Source organism: Panthera uncia, assembly GCF_023721935.1.
Source record: "Panthera uncia isolate 11264 chromosome A1 unlocalized genomic scaffold, Puncia_PCG_1.0 HiC_scaffold_17, whole genome shotgun sequence".
In the NCBI taxonomy this organism is placed as follows: domain Eukaryota; kingdom Metazoa; phylum Chordata; class Mammalia; order Carnivora; family Felidae; genus Panthera; species Panthera uncia.
In genome coordinates, this window is record NW_026057577.1 from 118,953,372 (window position 1) to 118,973,371 (window position 20,000).

At 40.5% G+C, this 20,000-nt stretch overlaps 1 protein-coding gene and 1 long non-coding RNA gene across 5 annotated transcripts in view; one reads left to right on the top strand and one right to left on the bottom strand.

The window, feature by feature from the left end:
• Nucleotides 1-20,000, bottom strand: part of GHR (growth hormone receptor) — a 272,004-nt gene that overhangs the window by 137,127 nt on the left and 114,877 nt on the right. For all 4 annotated transcript variants that reach the window (XM_049648702.1, XM_049648701.1, XM_049648698.1 and 1 more), the window contains one exon: nt 5,149-5,229. In XM_049648702.1, coding sequence (XP_049504659.1) covers nt 5,149-5,218 — 70 coding nt within the window. In that variant the 5' untranslated portion in view covers nt 5,219-5,229. The remainder of the gene's footprint in view (nt 1-5,148; nt 5,230-20,000) is intronic.
• LOC125935016 (uncharacterized) overlaps nt 8,348-20,000 on the top strand; it is an 18,136-nt gene continuing 6,483 nt past the window's right edge. The window contains exons 1-2 of the long non-coding RNA XR_007461598.1: nt 8,348-8,725; nt 18,614-18,749. This is a non-coding gene — a long non-coding RNA (uncharacterized LOC125935016). The remainder of the gene's footprint in view (nt 8,726-18,613; nt 18,750-20,000) is intronic.

Below are 20,000 nucleotides of genomic sequence, written 5' to 3' on the forward strand. Positions count from 1 at the left end.
ACACACACACACACACACACACACAATGGAGGATTACTTGGCAATCAGAAAGACTGAAATCTTGCCATTTGCAACTACGTGGATGGAACTGGAGGGTATTATGCTAAGTGAAATTAGTCAGTCAGAGAAAGACAAAAATCATATGACTTCACTCATATGAGGACTTTAAGAGACAAAACAGATGAACATAAGGGAAGGGAAACAAAAATAATATAAAAACAGGGAGGGGGACAAAACACAAGAGACTCAAATATGGAGAACAAACTGAGGATAATGGGAGGGTTTGTGGGAGGGGGGATGGGCTAAATGGGTAGGGGGCATTAAGGAATCTACTCCTGAAATCATTGTTTCACTATATGCTAATTTGGATGTAAATTAAAAAAAATAAAAAATAACATTAAAAAATTCATCCTCAGATCCATAAAAGTGCTTGATTAAAACTTGATGAAAGACTGTTTTGTGTCATCATCTGCAGAGGTCTGTGCTCACATCTTCCACTGGCACCATTTAAATTGTTGAGGCCAGGAGCTCCTCAGCCTGGTCTGCTACATCCTGCTGAGCTCCAGTGTGGAAGCGGTTTGTGATATCAAGAGGACCAGGTGACACAGGGTTGCTGATATACATGGATGCAGGCTATGGCATGACAGCAGAATGAAAGATTTCTTCTTGCCTCCTGGTGACAGTAAAGACAGCAGCAATCTAGAGCTCTGTGGAGGTTATCTTCACTTTCAGTATGCATGGAAAGCCTAGAACTTCTTGAAATCATTTGATAGGCACACCATTTACTGGTTACCAACTATAACCATGACTCTAATCCTTGCTTGATATATATCCTACAGGTCTTGGCAACTTCTCAGGGCCCTGTGGGGCCTCACTGTCAGGGTGCGGGGAGGGCTTATTAAAAAAAAATACAATGTTCCTTCCACTGGGTCATTATTTCCTTTTTGTTAGCAATGAGAAGAGAGGTGTCTTTTTTTTCCCACATAAGTGCTGTGTCAGTTTGTATAAGTTTATAAAAAATGTTCAAATATAGGCAGAAAATATTATTTTGAGGATCCTGATTCCTTTAGGATGTAGCATCTCACCCCTAGTGCACATTTCTTACCTTGACTGATACAGAATGATGTAGCACCTTTTAATCTGCCGATAAAATACTAATTATGTGCTTTGCCTGCAATCCATGCCACATCCACACACATATATATAATGTACATTATACATAAATATTATAGATGCAATTTACACATATTATACACACACATACACACACACACAATGTCCCATCATTAGGGCTTATGCATGGCCTACAGCTTTGAGAAGAACTATGACTTGCAGGATATGCTTTACACTCTGTCTCTTCTCTTTCTCTCCAAATACCATCTTCATTCCTCAAGACCCAGCAAGACCCGTCCTTTCCACAAAGCTTTTGCTATTGCTAAGCCTTCTATAATTTAACTCCAATCTATTGACCTAAGTTTACTTCCGAAGTGAATAATTACAAATGGAGTGCTCATGTATAGCACACTCTGGACAAATGAATCATATGCCTTCTGCAAAGTAAGTGCTCAAAAAATAGCTGTTGAATACTAAATGTGTAAAATAGAACCACTCATTGCCTGGTACCGTGTCTGTACATAGGATAAACTCAGTAGCTGAATGAGTTGTTCTTCATGTACACCTTCTACCTACACCTGTGCGCTTCCGTTTATGTTGTTCCTCTATCACATCGGCTATTCCGAGAGTCTCCTCCTGCTCTTCTCAGCCTTTTAAAGTCTTAAACAAGTATTGTAGTTCTGCTGAATAACACCGACCTCCTTCATGAAGTTCTAATTCACTACAGCAGGAGGTGACCCTCCACACTTCACTCCTCCTAAGGAGTGTAGTTCGGGGCCACTATTTCAATTGTTAATAGACATGGTCTTACACGGCAATTCTTTGTGCAGGTTCCTGATCTCTTAACTCATGGTAACTTCCTTGAGAGAAGAATCACTATATTCCTCATAGCCCTAAGTTGAATCTTTGAAAAAAGAAAGCTCTAAAAAAATATCTATACATTAAACTTGAAGTAACTATTCCAGTCCATCTTCATTTACTCTTTTTCAGAACATCTTGACCATATGTATTCATTGCACAATTTAGACCTTAAAGCTATACAGTTTCTCATTAATTTCTAGAAGTTCCTTATGTCCCAACTAGACTGAAATTCTTGAGGGCAGGGGCTAATATGCTCCCATGTTTGGTTGCTGAGGTCAAAAAGGATGCTCAGTTGTGGACTGACTGAAGTAGCAGAGATGTGACCTGATTTATAGCAGGCACTCCTTTGAGGAATATTTCAAAATCTTTATACACATTTCTCATTAAAAATCATTATCCCAGGGGGCGCCTGGGTGGCTTAGTTGGTTAAGCCTCCGACTTCAGCTCAGGTCACGATCTCACGGTCCGTGAGTTCGAGCCCCGCGTCGGGCTCTGGGCTGATGGCTCGGAGCCTGGAGCCTGCTTCCGATTCTGTGTCTCCCTCTCTCTCTGCCCCTCCCCCATTCATGCTCTGTCTCTCTCTGTCTCAAAAATAAATAAACGTTAAAAAAAAAAATAAAAAAAAAATCATCATCCCAGGAGCATCAGTTCTGATGCAGCCAGTTGACAGTTTAACCTGTGAAGCCCCTCTGAAAATAAGGCACTGCTGGTCATTCCTGATTTTGGAGTAAGAAATTGTCCCGGAGACTATGTAACTGGTCATGAGAAGCAGATGTAGAGACTAATATAAGGATGAAAGACAATGAGAGGTGCACCTATTACAACATCGGAGCTAACACAATGGTGCACTGTTCCATGTTTAGCTCTCATTAAATTTCTCCCAGGGCAATTAGACATAATGAAAAATCCTCTCAGGGCCGGTATATTTCTAACCACTCACCTGCCCAAGCAAGAAAAACCCTGCTCCAGGCTTCAAGTGCCAACCTTCCCTAGGCATAGAGATGTGGCATCTTTTACCAGCTCCTAGGTAACTTTTCTTCAAGTAACACTTGCCACATGGCTTCCTCAGCCGTGTCACATCTTTCCCTGACCAAACTGATTTCAAATGAATGGTTTCACGGTGAAACTACAGTGGTAGCAGGTTTTTTTTGTTTTTTTTTTTTTAAATTCTTACCTGTATGTTTAGTCTGCCTTATATAATGGGAGACAACGTAAGAACAATTTGGCTGCAATCTGGACCTGGCAGAAGAAGGACTACATGGCCCCCGAATGTCATCTGAGATTCAATCCACGTTGTCACGTGACCACTCTGGCAGAACTCATCAGATAGATGGGCAGAACTGGTAAACACACTCATGTGCGTGCACGCTCATGTTCAAACATGTTCATCTACACCTTCTTATGTAGACATCATACTCATCCATAACAATCCCCAGGCCATTTTAAGGTAGAACCCTGGAGTAGCCACATATTCCAAAAGAATTTTGGTTAGCCCACTAAATTAAAAAATTAAAAAAAAAAAAAAAACAGAAGAAAAAAGAAATTTTTTCCTTTGCTAAATCACTTATTCTGTGTAAGTACTGGTAGGCTACATGATTTGTTTACAATAAGCCAATGCATCTTCTTATCTCTGTTACCCCCAAACAGCAAACAAAAAACTATCAAAAAGCAAACATAAAACCAGTTAATGGCGGTGTTTTCTCCACTCTCCTTATGAAGTTAAAGGTTTATGTCAAAGCTAAAATGTCAAAGCAGCTGAAATAGATGCTCTTCGCAGCCTCTCTAGGTCTAAAATGTAACTTGAGCTCTACTCTTTCAGCTGGGGCTATGTTTTTAATTTTCTTTAAAGATTTCCTTTGCCATACTTTTCATTTCACAGGTTTTTTTTTAAATTCCTCAAGCCTTGCCCAGTGGAGTGAAAGCTACCTTAATGAAGAAAGTAGAGATTAAACTACCATGACTTTGGAACAGCAGAGGCTCTCAGCTGTAATTCTTTGGCTCAGAACCAGGGTCTAAAACCAGCCATGGGAAAAGCTGCTGACATGGAGCCTGCAATTCTCTCCATGTTTGACTTGCATAATGTTGACATTATAACACCAGAGAGACCCAAAAATATTTCAAACAATTATGACTTCTTTTCTATAAATATTTTAAAATTGCTTTACAAGATAAAATAACATATTTTACCCTTCTTGTTTTTTTTTACTTTGGTGGCCCTCAGCAGCTCACTACTACAGATTTATTTTTGGCTCAAAGGTCAGGGAGGACATCTTAAGGCACTACCTCTGTTGTTAAACTGTGTTTTCCAACATGAGTTGCCCAGTGAGTAGGGGAGTCAGCTACTCTTAAAGCAACAACTGAATGCAGTGTCAGAGCATAGGAGAAATAGACTTTATTTCTTATGTTGGACACTCAAGCAAGGAAAAAAAAAATCACGCACTCAAGATAATCTTTTAAAAAGTCTCATCCCCCTTTATAAGCAGAGTTTACTTTCTGGACAGAAACATCCTTCTTCTCATTCCCTTTCATTACTCATTCTCGCTCCAGTTATTTCTGCTATGAGACATACGTTTGAATGTACTGGGACTTCACTAGGAAGAGTGTATAAAAAAGGAAGGAGACTTATAGAGATGGCCAAGGAAATCATGAGTTCTGAGTACATTATTCAACTCTTTTCATTTGTGTCTTCCTTCACACTTTGCCAAATGGTAACCATCCAGAGTGTGAGAGGTGAAATTTATTTGAAACCTGCAATTTCCGTTCTCAGAGAATATGATTCAGAGACCTTAATTCTGAGCTCTGGAAATAGGCGATGATATCCTTAGTCACGGATGAACAGAGTGATCAGTAGGTTAATAACCAACCTTCCAGTGCAATTTCAAGATCTCTCCCAGGACCAAGAGACCTGGCTTGCTTTCAATATAAATGTCCTCAGCATGATTTGCAGCATTTATTTTTGATTTGAAAAGATCAGATGCCAAAACTGTATTCCTCCTAAAACATCCACAGAAAAGTCCACCCAGTTTATGATTTTAAAGCTAAGACCAGTTTCCCATTTGCTGCTACTTAAAACTTACCTCTTCTAATTAAAGCATCCAAAGAACTTATATTTAACAAATAAAGTTCAGTGTTATTTCAAAACACTGGGGGTGGGAATGGGAAAGTAGAACTCACCTTCACTCCCAGAAAAAGCACTGCTTGATCCTGCCACTGCCAAGGTCAACAGCAGCTGCCAGAGATCCATACCTGTAGGACCTGCAATCATACAAAAAGGAGTAATCATACAAAAAACAGTAAGATAAAAGCAGACCATTATCATTACACACTGTTTATAAGCTGGCTAAACCATGAATGAGCTGACATGCATGTCAGTTCCAGAAGGAATCCCAGTAAATCTTTCATTGCCCCAGAGTCTCATATTATTAAACTTTTCGTAAGGGCAAACAGTAGGTTTGTAATAAATTCTATTTCCCACGTGTGCTTGCCTCAGGAAATAACATGGACACTAGAGAGTTTCCCATCTTGGCCAACAACCCTAGAAACACTTTACAACAAAGGACCCCCTCCCCCCTCTCCCCCCCCCCCACTTCAATAATAGGGCCAGTGTGGTTTCATGTTAATTTGATCTGGAAATAGAAAAACCTGTCAGCAGTATCACCAAGCATAGGGCCTTGAGCTGGACAGGCCATAAAAGGAAAAACACAACAAACCGCTTGTAATAGTAAAACTCCTCCTGTGTTTCTCACTGAATAAAGGAGCTCAACTAATACTTAGAAACCCATGCTGAGGAGCCATCATGAGGAGGTGTAGCTAGAAGGGAGCAGAAAGGAGAAGGTGAGAAGCACAAGAAAACAAAACACCTGTGCTTCCTAGGTGGCCTGCCTAGGATACCCTGCCTGTCGTGGGTTGTTTTCTCTGAAAGGCCCAGGAATGTGAACACCCCCGACTCAAAGAAAGGTCAGTTGGAGGCCTTGCTAGCTATCTGGGTGTGGCCACGCCTTAATCCCTTCAGTTTGATGAATAGGGGAGCAGATCATGCCTCAGCCAGCCCATACTTTTACCTGGGGGAAATAAGCTTCTTTGGAATAAATAAGCCAGGTGTCCACTTCTAGGACCTCTGAAGAGACAAGTTTGGGCTGGTTTAAAATGAACTCAGCACACTGTCCTTTGGAGAGCTGTTGCTACATCTGACAACTAATGCCAACTACTTTAAAGCTTAGTGGCAATATTTTCATAAAATTACATTACTTACACATCACTCAGGCATACCTGATCATCACACTGGGAGCTCCACCGGGGCCTCTATTGGCCTCATTTTCTCTATGGTACATTCTTGACAATAATGAAATAGCCTTTCTCATTACCCCTAATCAGGCTGAAATGATGAACAAGAACATTTGTTCTCATGGGTAATGGAATGGTGTGGTTCTCAGTAATGGCTGTGTAATTCTGAATACGTATAAAGTGTGATATTTCAAACTTTCATTTCTAGATAGTGGATGGCCCATCATTTTTTTGTTGTTGTTCCATATGATTTCACGTTCTTAAGAAGTTCTAAGAAAACACATCTCTACATAAACTGAATATCTTCCTGGGTCTGAATACCCATGTATATGCCTATTGTATAAAGAATGCCCTCAAACATTGCCTCGCGGAGTCACTGACAGAACTGAGTGGCACTGCATGTGCACACACTGCCAATTACAGGATTGCACACAAATGTGAGTTGCAGTTATTGTAGCATCCATGTTTTAGGTTCCTAACCTGGAAGGCTCTGGGCTAACGGCCTTTGCATCGTCCTCATCTGCTTTGCAAATGTGAACCACTGAGCGGCTCTCTTTACTGCTAGGTGAATAGGCTATGTGATCCTAGCTGGAAGCCGCCAGCAGAAATGTGTAAAAAGGGCAAAAATAAATATGTGAAAGGCTGAAAATTCCATCCTTTTGTTAACTGGATATTTCCTTTTAAAATTTATTTTTAAGGTTTTTTTTGTTTTGGTGTGTGTGTGTGTGTGTGTGTGTGTGTGTGTGTGTGTGTTCGTAAGGAGGAAAAGCATCGAGGAACTGGGCTCTGAACAGTGTTAGTTTTCCTAGCAATTCCCCAATGCACTTAGTGTCAGGTAGAGACACCTCCTCTGGCACTCGCTCTCTCGATATCAGGTTGTAACAGGGAGTTCCAGTTCTAGGCAGGGTTTTTTGCTTCCCAACTGAATCAAGATATGAATAGGTCTGCCTTTCTAAGAAGGCTGCTTTCTCTGGTTTGGAAGTCACATCTTCAAATATTTCAGACACTTGGCAGATGCCAGAAACAAGCGAGTTTTGCTTCAGATGAATTGTAGTTGACTCCCTCTCGTCCCCAAACTTTTGAAAGCTGCTGCCTGCAAATGAACTTCACCTCTTCCAAATTTTCACAACATATCTCCATAGAACGCATTCTGTCTCATAAAGAAACAAACAAATCAGAGTCCTTAGAGCAAAATTAGCCATACATCTGTTTGCACACCCCTACAGAAAAGGAGGTATTTAAAACTGCTATTTTACCCCTAGGAGATAAGAACAGGTCACTGCACTGAGAGCACTGCATAGGGCCCCAAGTCTCGCTCCAACTAGGGAGCAGAGAAGAGGATGGAGAAGTGTGGCTGGATTCAGGAAGAGCTAACTGCTTCATCCAAAGACTAAAACTCTCCTTCCACTGTTGCTGGCTCAGTGGGGCTGACTCTGAAAGTAGTTCCTTACTGAGCAGTCCCCAGAGCCAGCATGTGGCTGGGCTCATGGACATTCTGTTCGATTTGACTAGAGGCTGCTCCCTTCAGTTTTGCAGAACTCCATGTGGCAGCTTCTAGGTGAAGGACCCTTCTTTATTAGGTTTTAGCTGAGAGAAAAATGTCCCTAGGAGAGGACAAAGTGTCAACCCACAAAGTCTGAAACTTTAATGTAGTCCATCAGTGATGTGCCCATGTGAGAAGGAGAAAGTACCATTATTCCCCTTCCCCACCATAAGTCTCTATGTAGAGGCAGGTACTCCAGAGGAATCTACCAAATTGTACCTTAGCCTACTGGGTTCTTATTTTGCAATGTAAGTTTGTAATATTTTTCTAGGGAAAATACCTCTGTAAATTTCTACTGATATTTATGCATTCTTTGGCTATAGCCTCACAGCAAGATTTTCATTTGGGGTGGGGCGGTGGTTGGGTGGGGGAGACAAGTTTCTATTCTTGCATAATGGAACTCACACCATTTCCACTTTCAAAGCCTGAGGCATTTTGCCTGCCCATGCCCCCAACCCCCACTTCCACAAGGGAGAGCTAGCTGAAAAGCAGTGTAATCCAGCTGGTGTGAGTTTTCATTCTATAAACTGCCCAGCAGAGGAGACCTCCAAATTACAGTTAGGCCTGTGATATACTGACTTTTATTCCTCGGCTATAAAACGGTACATAAACACATGAGAAGAGATGGAGATTAAACATGATATTTTTTTCCAATATGTTATAACCAATTCCAGGCCAAGAAAGGAATCGCTTCCATTTTTTTTTTTAATCTTAAAATGAGCAAGTAGTTGTTGAATTCTTAGTTCTAGAATTGTGCAGGGCACAATGGAGAATACAAAAGCAATCACAATCATGGTTCTCTACCCCAAGAATTAGGCAAGATAGGCACATGAAATTATGAAAAGAGGAAGTGTACCTAAAAATGAAAGAAAGATCAGAGTGGGGAAATAATCAGCGACTGAATGACAGAGAAGATTGTGCTAGGTAAGGAATAGTGGGGGTAGGATGTGAACATGCATTATGGGTAAGAGCTCAGATGGTACAAATGTCCTGGGTATGGCTTTGGATCTGATTAGCTCAGGGCAGTAGTTGGAATGAGCTGGTGAGATAGAGAACAGGTTTGAAACTATGAATAAAGGGGAATAAAATTGGATTGGCAAAGGAGGACTAGCCCGAAATAGCATTTCAACTCATATTATTCAGAAAGTCACTAGAAGTTTTGGGATAGGCAAAGCATGTGTAAAATGGATTATTCTTGGGCTAAATCTGCTCCTCATACTTTCCTCATTAAGTATCACTGAGAAATACTGACAAGATATGGTGATGACTGGATATAGAAGATGATAAAGAAAACATGTCTATTGTAAATGACTGAATATATGTGTGGAGGAAAGATGGCGCTATTGATAGAAATCGGAACTTTGGGATCAGAGCTGTTTAGAAAGGATAAGATCACATGACTGTCTTGGGATATTTGGTATTAAAGTGATTTAACAGTGATTGAAAGACTTGTGGAAATGTTAGAAATGTCTGGTAGGAAGATGAAGGTAGGAGACCAAAGACTTGGGAGAGAGAATGAGGTCATTACTGGATTTTAGAGATACTTACATAGAGAGGATGAGTACCAGATGAATTTAATGTGAAGACTAGACTATTTCATGAAGAACCCCCATATCAACTTTATTAAAAGTAATCTTAAAAACCATGTTAAGCCATATAGGGGAACATGTGTTCATATCTGGTTTGTAATTTGGCAGGGACAAAATGAACCACCACCCACAGCTACCTACACCCTCTGATTTGTATCAAGTATTTAAAAGGAAAGAGGTCAACAGCATCCCTAGAAGAATGATGTTAGCATATTTATATATAGGAGGAATAGCATGAAAGATTAAGGAACTTGTAGCCCTGTTAAGGCAAAATACCAGAGTGGCAGCTGAATTGATAGAAATAATATATCCCCCAATTTTCATTTTACTGAATTAGCTATTCTGATACCAAAAAAGTAAGAGCTGATTAAAAAATCCCTACAGAAGCAGAGGTGTTTATATTGCAAAACCAAGACTCTAGTTAGATAACCTAATAAATGTGTACTTTCTGATGCAGGTGTTGATTAGTAATGAAATATTGCAAAACTGAATCGAGGTGATTTCCTGGTGAAGCTGTGCTAAGAACTCAATGCTGAAAAAGAGGCTAATCCAAAAGAGTATTTGTAACAATCCATTGTAATTAGTACTGGGCACTTATTTGAATAGTTTGCATTTGTTCGTGTCATTACCCACTTTTTATAGTGGTGGTCACTTGAAAATTGTTCAGACCTAAAATGCCTAAGGTCATTTTATTTCTTTCCTGTTTTAGAGAGACAGAAAAAGTTCACAAACATTACTGACCTCACTAGTTTTGCTGAGATTTCTCTCTTCTCAGAATCTAATGGGGAATACAGGATAGGAAATTATTTTAAATGTGTAATGTGTGAGGGAAAAAGGCCTTTCGGAATATTATATATACTAAGTCTCCTTTTTTATAAAACATTTAAAGCATAGATCACATGCACCTGCATTAACCAATTCAGTTACCAATTTAGTGTCCGTGGTGCATTGGAAACAGGGTTAATGTAACTGAGGAAATGAGTATGCAAAATTTTTACAAAATTTCAATTAGATAGTTTAATTAAGCATTTAATTAAGTATATTTGGGACAGGTTGAGACGTGAATCTAGTGAATCTAGATTTTTATGAAATCTAAATACAGATCAGTATTTCTGATGAAATGTTAGCATTCAAATTAAGATGTGCTATAAGTGTAAAATATACACGGATTTTAAAGGCTTGGTACAAAAAAGGGATGCAAAATATTTTGACAAGGCCTATGCTTACCATATGTTAAACCCATATTTTGGATTGCTGGGTTAAATAAAATATATTATTGAAAACTAATATTCCTTGTTTCTTTTTATTTTTGAAATATGATCAGTAGAAAATTTAAAATCACATAAGTGGCTTTCATTATATTTTATATTTCTCTTTGACAACACTAACATATGCATACTATGGTTCGTATGCTTGTACTTGCATTCAGAAACATTAAACTGTTACAGTGGGCATATATGCTTTTGTAACAAACAATAATAAAAAATTATATTTCTAATGATGTATCAAATCCTGTGGTTATATTTTAAGAGGTCGTCCCAAATGCAGAATGATGGGGATTGAAGATTCACTGAAGAATTAGGCATAATTATTTTTGTAGGCTTTTTTTTTTAGTGTACTCAGTATGCCTTAGTTTACCTTTAGAAGGGTGACAATTCACACTGTATCTCTCTTTGAGTCATAGACAGTGGTGCACTGATAAATGTATAACAACTGTCTCTCTGGAATTTAAAGAGGGGGGGGGAGAGAGAGGGAGAGAAAGAAGGACCATGATTGGTAGCATTTACCACTTTCTTTGGTGTAAATACCTTCACCAAGGCGGATTTTAAGTTATCAAGTCACTGAACCTGGATTGCCTGAAGTCACTGAACGTGGATCCACAAGCGAGTACAAACAGGACCCAGCACACCATCAGCTCAGGAAATGAATGATGTTATCTAGGCTCCATGCAGGTGACAGGTACAAAGATTAATCTGCTGACATTGATAGAAGATGTAAGAGACAGGACTACTGAGTGAACCCTGGACACAATTTCATTTGATGCCATCTGTTTTACTGTTTGCTGATCATATTTAGTTAATAATCATTGACAGATATTTTCCCAAGTCTTTAGAAATTAACATCAGCCTCTACCATAAATGCCATCTTTGATCATCATTTACAGAGAGGGTGAGCTTGGGGCTAAGTGCATGTGTTCTGGAGTCAGAGAGAGCTAGGTTCAAATCCTAGCTTTACCAAACCTGTTTACTAGTCTCTAATATAAGGATGATAATCTTATTACCTTTTTCATAGGAAAATCAGGAGGAGATTAAATGAGATGTTCTATTGAAAGCATTTTACATGTATCCAATAAATAAGTTCTTTATTAGACTCTTTCTGATACTAGTAATAAATAGATTATGTTTTGTAATGCTTCCATTGGGTGGATTGGGGTTGGGGCCCTCATCTATATATCATGAAATAGAAGCCTAGGGGGGTGGTAAAGCAGTCAGTAAATATGTTCTCGGGTAGCCACAACATGTACAACTCCCTTCTTCAATCATGCACTTACATCACATAAGGGTCCGAGGAAAATGAAGAGTCATCATAATGTAATGTGTGCATCTTCTAGGATAAAGCAGGAATGCTGCTCATTTTTGCTTGGGTGTATAGGCAATTGTACACCTTTGACATGGATGCCCAGTTGTGGGAAAAAATCTAGAGGCTGGTTTCACCCGTAATTACTATCTCAGCTGTTGTAAAAAAAAAAAAAAAAAAAAAGTCTATGCTGTTGTTAACTGGGTCCAGATCATTTGTCTTGTGAATCATGCATTTCTAGAGATGAGAACTGGGTAGATGAATTCCAATGATAAGAGGCTTGACTTCAAGCTAGGACTTTCCCTGTGAGAATACAAAAGGCAGCTGGGTTATAGGAATTTTGGTATTAAACTCTTCCTTTCTGGAGAAGTGAAAAAATACAGGCCTTTTCAGAACTAAATACTTAGTGCTGCCCCTATCTTGGTCTGCATGGGCATTCTGCTAGGAGTGGACCTTTATTGGTGCATGGGGCAACCTGTCTGAGTTTATAAGTAAGACCCGGTGGCACTTTGCAGTACCTTGACATAAAAACTACCCTTGTGGAGGGTGGCCAAACTCACCCAGCTTGACTCACTTGGTGCATCCACTGATTCACAATGTGGGTATGTCTCTCACATCAAAGAGAACATCAATTGCATAGGTACGTATTTGAACAGTGCGTTCCTTTTTATATCATACTTTATACCACTGCACCTACAGAGTCATTTTTGTTTTTCCAAAACAGAATTTGAAAAAGCAAGTCTCTTACTGGATTTCTGCTGTGTCTCTCTCTTTTCACAAGTGGCTTTTTTTTTTTAAACCATTTATTTTTTTTAGCGCGATACATCATATAGAACATGGAGAATATACTTTAAACAAAGTTGAAGAGGTTGGAATTTCTTTCAAACTCTCCGATGGAAATTGGTTTTGTTTTACCTAATTTAATAGGAAATGGATAGGCTGTTGAAGACATGATCACAGTGAGTGAAGTCTTCAAGCAAAAACATTCGTTATCTTGATGAGATGATAATCTGACAATGATTAGTAAAGTAAGTCAGTGCACTAAAAGGACTTACTAACAGACCCAGATAACATATAGAGCGAACATTGGGAGAAACTCTTCTTTCCTTTCATCAAGTCCAAAATGAACTTGTTCTTTTAAGGCAAACAAGTTGAGAAACCAAGAGTGAGGCAATATGATCTTCTGGAAAAAGCATTTCCAGAGAAGGTGTCAGCAATCCCAAGCCTTGGTGCCAGCCCGACACTGCCTGACCTGGTAACTCAGGCACTCATTTAATCATTGTGGGCCTCAGTTCCCTCGTCGGCACGCCATCCGTGATTTTGTGGTAAGCCAAATCCCAGGCTGCGCAATGTAATGAAAGCTGCCATTCTTTGAGGACTGCTTGTCCCGACGCTGCCAGGCTCCTTGTCCTTCTCTTCTTTTAGCTGTGAGTAACTGGGGGCAGGAGGTCTGTCTCACGTACACGTTGTGTCCCCAACAACTAGCCTTGGGCCTGACATAGAGTAGATGCCTCCCCTAAAAACTGCCTTATTATTTCATTCAACTTTTACAAAGACTCTGTGAAAGACAGCCTCATTTTAACGTTGAGAATACAAAAGTTTAGAGGAACTTTGAGAGGTTCCATGAATCCCCCGACAGAACCATGCCCAGAGTCTCCAAGGCCTGTCTTCACCTTCCCATGCTGCACCGTAAATATGAAACTAGGCCAACCGAGCACATGAGCAGAGTACCAGTGAGGCAGGAAAGCTACAGAGGGGAAGAAAAAAAGAAAGAGGAAAGTTTGGATTCGAATTATGGACAGGGTCAGACCACAATATTTTCAGTGCTCCGGCCTGTCAAGGGCGGTAATAATTCATAAATGCTGACACAGTAGGTTCTTTAGGAGTATTGCTCAAGGGATATAATATTCATCTCTAGGCCTTACAGCCTCCAAGAGCACCTGGCCTACTTGCGGGTACATTACTTAAGAGCTATAAAGTGTGTGCTTTCCATGACATGGGGCATCCCCCCACCTCCTTTAAGCCTATATATATAAATAGAAAGGAGTCTACTTGGCCAGACTGACTGGCTGCCAGATAGATGGCAGACACGGGGCAGATCAATGTCAAGTCTCAGCTCCAGGAAGTTTATAATATACCACTTCACTCTTCGAGATCAGAGGACGTGTAACAGTTTGGACTTGGACCATTCATTGTTAATAGCTTTAATAGAAGATGTCCTCTAGAACAGTGCTGGGTCACAGAAATATAACGTGAGACACAAGTGCCAGCCACATACGTACTTTCGAATTTCCGAGTAACCACGTTAAAAAAGAAAAACATAAAATTTTAATTTTTTAATATTTTCCTAAGATATCTTATGTACCCCAATATATCTAATATATTATTTCATCATATAGTAAATACGAAAAGCATTGAGGTATTTTTCATATGGAATCTTTGAATCTAGTGTGTATTTCACACAGCCCATCACAAGTGACGCAAGCCAGATTTCAAGTGTTCCACAGTTACGTGCAGTTAAGTGGCTACCATGTGAAAGTGTGCAGCTCAGGGACACAGAGACTGTGGGTGTCCATGTGGCCAGCTCCCTGGCTACCGCAGAGTGTATCTGCACTCATTACTGCTCATGAGCAGAATAAGCTGCTGAGAAGGGACCTTGAAACAGTCATTTTTCAAGACTTAATAGTTTCTTAAAGTCCTGGAAAGAAATAAGTCTTGCTACGAAACCAAGAGGCAGGATGCTCCAGTCCTTCCTAACATCCATTTTACATATAATTACCGAGCACTGAAATCTACGTACAGTTAAATCATAAACCCTTTGTTTGTGGCACAGAACTGGCACAGAGCACCAGATCTGTCACTGGTTATGGGACTTTCAGCAAATCATTTCTCACCCTCAGCCTCAGCTTCCTTATCTTCAAAACAGAATGTCTGGAGCATATCAATAGTTCTCAGCCTTGACTGCAAATTAGAACCATGTGGGAAACTTAAAAAAAAAAAATGCCCTGCCTTTACCATATATAAAACAGCATCTCTGTGGTGGGGCCTGAGTATTAACACTTTAACATTTGTTATGTGATTCTAAAGTGCAGCTAGGGTTAAGAATCACTGACTTAGTCCAAACCAAATGTGCTATGATGTTTCAGTTTGTGCCAATGGAGCTCATATGCCCCAGGGAGCCTTCCTCAGCTGAGTGGAGGGAGAGAAAACAAAACAAAACAGAACAAAACATCAATCTTTCCCATCCAGTCAACCAATAAATGTAATTTTTGCAATAGAAAGCCTTCTATGCCAACTGGGGTTGAAATACTAAATATAAAGGTAGGAAAAGAAAATATTATCCCATGAAATGGCAAGATAAAAGGAATACATGTAATGGATGAAATCATTCATAGACAAGATCACTCAAGGAATGATGAAACATTATTTCAAAGTGTTACTGATGAGGTCCCCTCAAGATGACCATCTCTGGTTTTTCAATCAAACGCTAATTTAGGTACTTCCCTGAGGGAATTCTACAGATGTAATTAAGGTTACTAATCAACTGATTTTAAAATAGGGAGATTATCTTAGATCACTGAGGTGAGTCCATGTAATTATCCTATAAAACAGAAGTAATCAATGAGATGTGGAGGAAGAGGAAGGCTGAGAGGTGAGAAATGTGAGAGGGATTTGATATGCTGTTGCTGGAGGGGACGGCATAGAAAACATGAGATGCAATGCAGGCAGACGAAAACAGGAGTGAAAACTGGCACCTAGCTGACAGCCATCAAGGGAGCAGAGAAGACAGTCCTACAATGACAAGGAATTAAATTGGGTTAGCAATCTTAAGGAGTGTGGAAGCAAATTCATCCCCAGAGCCTCCAGAAGGTAACAGAGCCCTAAAAAGTTTTTTTTTTTTTAATTTCAGCATTCTCTAAGCAGAGAATTCAGTTGAGCCATGCTGTGTCCAGACTTCTGACCTACAGAATTGTGAAGTATTAAATGGGTATTGTTATAAACCAATACATTTATGATGATTGCTTATGGAAGCAATAGAAACTAACACAGTCTCTAAAAGTCCATTAGAGAGTCCTAGGTTGATTTCCTAAACATCAATCAGGAAGATAATTATCCAGTCACCTTTGAAACATGTCCAAGTGAATAAGGGCCTTTTTCCAGAGCACAGAAACTTGTGACTTGAGAGGCAATCTAGTTCAATCAATTAATGATGGATAAGGAATGCTAAAAAAAAATTAGATACCAAATAATCTGTGGCTTTGTCTCCTCCAACTGTCCTTGGCCAAGAGCACTTTAATCAGCCAACAAGAATGTGCCAATATGGAAACAGGTACAATAATCTCTCAGAGCTAGGTGATGCTCTCACCTGAAGTCATTCAGTTCCCTCTATTCCAACTCTACGATTGCCAAATGAACTTCTGATTCTTATCTTACTTTCTGGGTTTCTTCTCTTTCTGGAAAACTAACACAATAACTAGCTGAAATGAAATTGCTTGACAGATGAAATGGAGCATAAATGAATGAACTGGCATTCTGGTATACTGGTCCATCTCTTGAGCTTGGCTAGTAGAAATTGAATTCCTAGAGTCTAATCACCTCTGGGTCATTTGATGGAATTTATTTTTTGAACACATAGATCTGGACATGAGATGATCCCAGGGAAAGTGAGAAACACTGCGCGCACTTGTCTGAATTAGTTTGTTGGCCTTGCTTCTCATCTTAACCCCAGGTCTAACCAGGGAATTAAAAAACAGATGATGTGTCAATGGGAAGGTAAATCAAAACAAAGGTCAAGGTCTATGACAGAATAGCGTAGGGGGAAGATAAGGATAAGCAGCATTTATTTTATGGAAAAGGTGGTTTGGAAGGGGGAAGTACAGGCTATCTTTGCAACATGTCCTTGTAAATTTAACATCTTGGCTCAGGAGAGCCTGTTTTTAGTCCTTTGCATTAAACATTTAATTCCCAGGAGCCTTGTGTTTACCACCCCATGAGACCACAACGTAACTCAGGAAATGGAAATTCAATGAGCTGGCCATGTTTCTCCTAAATCAGTTGTCTGGTGGATGATGACTGGAACAAGCAGGCTGAGCCAAACCCTGACCCACTCACTAATGAATCACAGAGACTGTCCACCTACCAAGAAGTCAAAGAAACAAACACTTCAATGCTTTTCCATTGTAATCTCTTTGGGTGATTTCAGTTTCATATCTTGTGGAACAGTAACACAACATTTATCTTCTAACCTGAAAACTGATTCAAATGAATTTTTTTTATATCCAACCTCTTGTGATCATGTTACCAACTAAAACTTTACTTCCAAATGAGGAAGAAAAGCTACAGGGAATCCCCAGGGTAGCAGTTTATATAAAGCCTCATGTAAATACTGCAGAACTAGAGAGCAGGTTCCCCAGACATAGGGACTAATACCCATAAGCATCTGAAATAACTCCTGCCCAAATTGAACTCAGCACCTCCTACCTGTCCCCAATCTCATTCCTCATATTCCCTGTCTTGATTGATGAGATTAGGGTTCTGCAGCTACCTGAACTAGCTACCTTGGTTACCCCATCCCTTTTCACAGGTAACTTGATGCTATAAGAGAGTGATTCTACCTCAGAATTCTCTATGAAATGTAACTCCTCCTCTCCCACTAGCCCCACTGCGTCTTTCCTGCCTTTTTTACACTTGATGCAGCCTTCCTCGTGGTCTATCTTCCTTTACTTTTAAGGCTGCTGCCAGACAAATCACAAACCTATTTATGCTTCCATGAAGCCTTCTACACTCCCCGTGAAACATAAGTGTTAACTCTTCTGTGCCTCCACACAGACTTTTTTTAACCTCTGCTATACACAATGCCACAGTCAGAAGATGATGAACCCATTTGTGGAATAAATGAGTTCTCAGTGCCTGTGTTACTATCTAACGCTCTGCAGGGCAGAAAAAATCCCACTTCCGCTATTTATTACTCTACCCCACCACCAAAGTACTTTGCAGGATTTGATGAGTGGACAGATATGTAGGTTGGTTTTGCTGGCGAGTATTGCTGGATATAAGGTGGGCCAGAAGCACTAGAAGTTCTCCCCTCCACCCAAGAACATCCACAGTATCATCTACCTATAGTTTCTGAATCTTTAGAAGTTAGTTTGGGTAAAAGAGAGCACAGTGCAATTTTGGGGTTAGAAGATGGGCCCAGGACCGAACTTTGGGCAGCCAGAATATAGTCTGAGGGTGCCAGGTATAGGTTCAAGAGAATTTCACAAAGGGACAGAGGGTCAAAGGTCAAAATTCTGCCTAGGACCCACCTGAATGGCTGCGAATGCTGACTAAAGGCTGCACTTGTTTGGAATATGGCAGAACTCAGCTTCCACAGGTCAGCTTCCCCATGAGTAACCTCACCCTCAGTCCCTTCAGATTCCCCATTCAATTTCCTCTCTACCTTTGCAGGAGGGGCAAGCAGGAAAAGTCAAGAGAAAAAAGAAGATGTATCCAGGTGGTTTTCTGCTTTCCTTTTATCATCAGCACAGCACAGAGCATGCAGTGTAATTATTTTCCTGCAAGTTATTTGCCATGATCACCAGGTTACATTCTTTAAACTACAACTGGTTTAAACATAAGTGGTTTTGCTAATTTTTCTCTTAATCAGAATGTCTGGAAGTCCGAGGTTAGTGCTGATGGAGGGAAGGAGAGCCAATGTGGAAGCCAGAAGCCCAGTGAGAATCCGAGAGTTGGAGGGAGCTCTAAGGACCATGTTAGTCTAAACGTTTCACTTCACAGCCGAGGTAAGCGAAATGCAGTGAGACACCACTGCTGGTTACAGCCGAGCTGGGAGCAGCACCGAAGTCTCCTGCCCCTCCTCCAATGGTGTTTTTTTTTTTCTTTTTTACAACTCCACATTGTTGTGGAGCAATCACCTGTTGCTGTGATTTCAAGAAGCAAAAAGCCACACTTACCCTCAGCTCACATGTGCTGTCATATGCAATATCATTTATCATTAGACATTCAGGACAAGCAAATCATAACACGTATGGGCATACAGCCACCCAGTTCTTCTGGCAGCCACAGAGGGCTGGCCACTACCCACCTTCAACAGGAGCTGAGTGCCCCCTGCCAGCTTCTTTAGGGTAGGAAAAAAGGCCTTGAGTAATTGAGAAAAAGAATTTACTCATAACCAGCCCTAAAGTCTGGACCAAACTGAACTGAAATTTCTGAAAATAACCCTGGATAGAACCTTGCAAAAATCTATCCTCTACATGGATGCCACAGTGATTTTCCTAAATTGCTGATCAACAGCCTCTAATTCAGACTCCTCATTATCAAATGATAAACTCCTAGAAAGGTACATCCAGCCCTGGGTAGTCTGACCTGGCCTCTTTTTTTTTTTTTCATGTTTATGTATTTTTAAGAGACAGAGCATGAGCAGGGGAGGGGCAGGAAGGGGCAGGGAGGGGCAGAATCAGAAGCAGGCTCCAAGCTCTGAGCTGTCAGCACAGAGCCCAACGTGGGGCTTGAACCCACAAACCGCAAGAGCCTGACCTGAGCTGAAGTTGGACGCTTAACTGACTGGGTCACCCAGCACCCCTGACCTGGCCTCTCTCTACCCTTCCATTCCTATCTTTCACTAATTTCCAAAACCGCCCCTTTCCTCTGTCCACAAGAGGGGACTTCTCTGAAGTTTCCAGACTCTTCACCTCTTTGGCCCCTCTGCCACCTGTCTTCTTCCCACTTCACCCATCTCTGCTACTCGACCCCCCCAACCCTCAGACCAGATCAAGGTCACTTCAACTTAGATGCATTTCTTCACTTACCAGATAAAATTAGGGGCCCCTCCTCTCTACTTCCATACAGCCTTGACAAACCCCTATCAGAGCAATGTAAGATAGCCACGATTTTCCCACCTCTCTTCTGAGATGCTATTTCACACAGTGCCTAGCACATTCCATTTAAAATGAATTTTGAAGGAATGAACAGAGACACCTGACACTGTTTTAAAAATGGGTATTTTAAGGGGTGGGAGCATGTCCTTCTGTGGA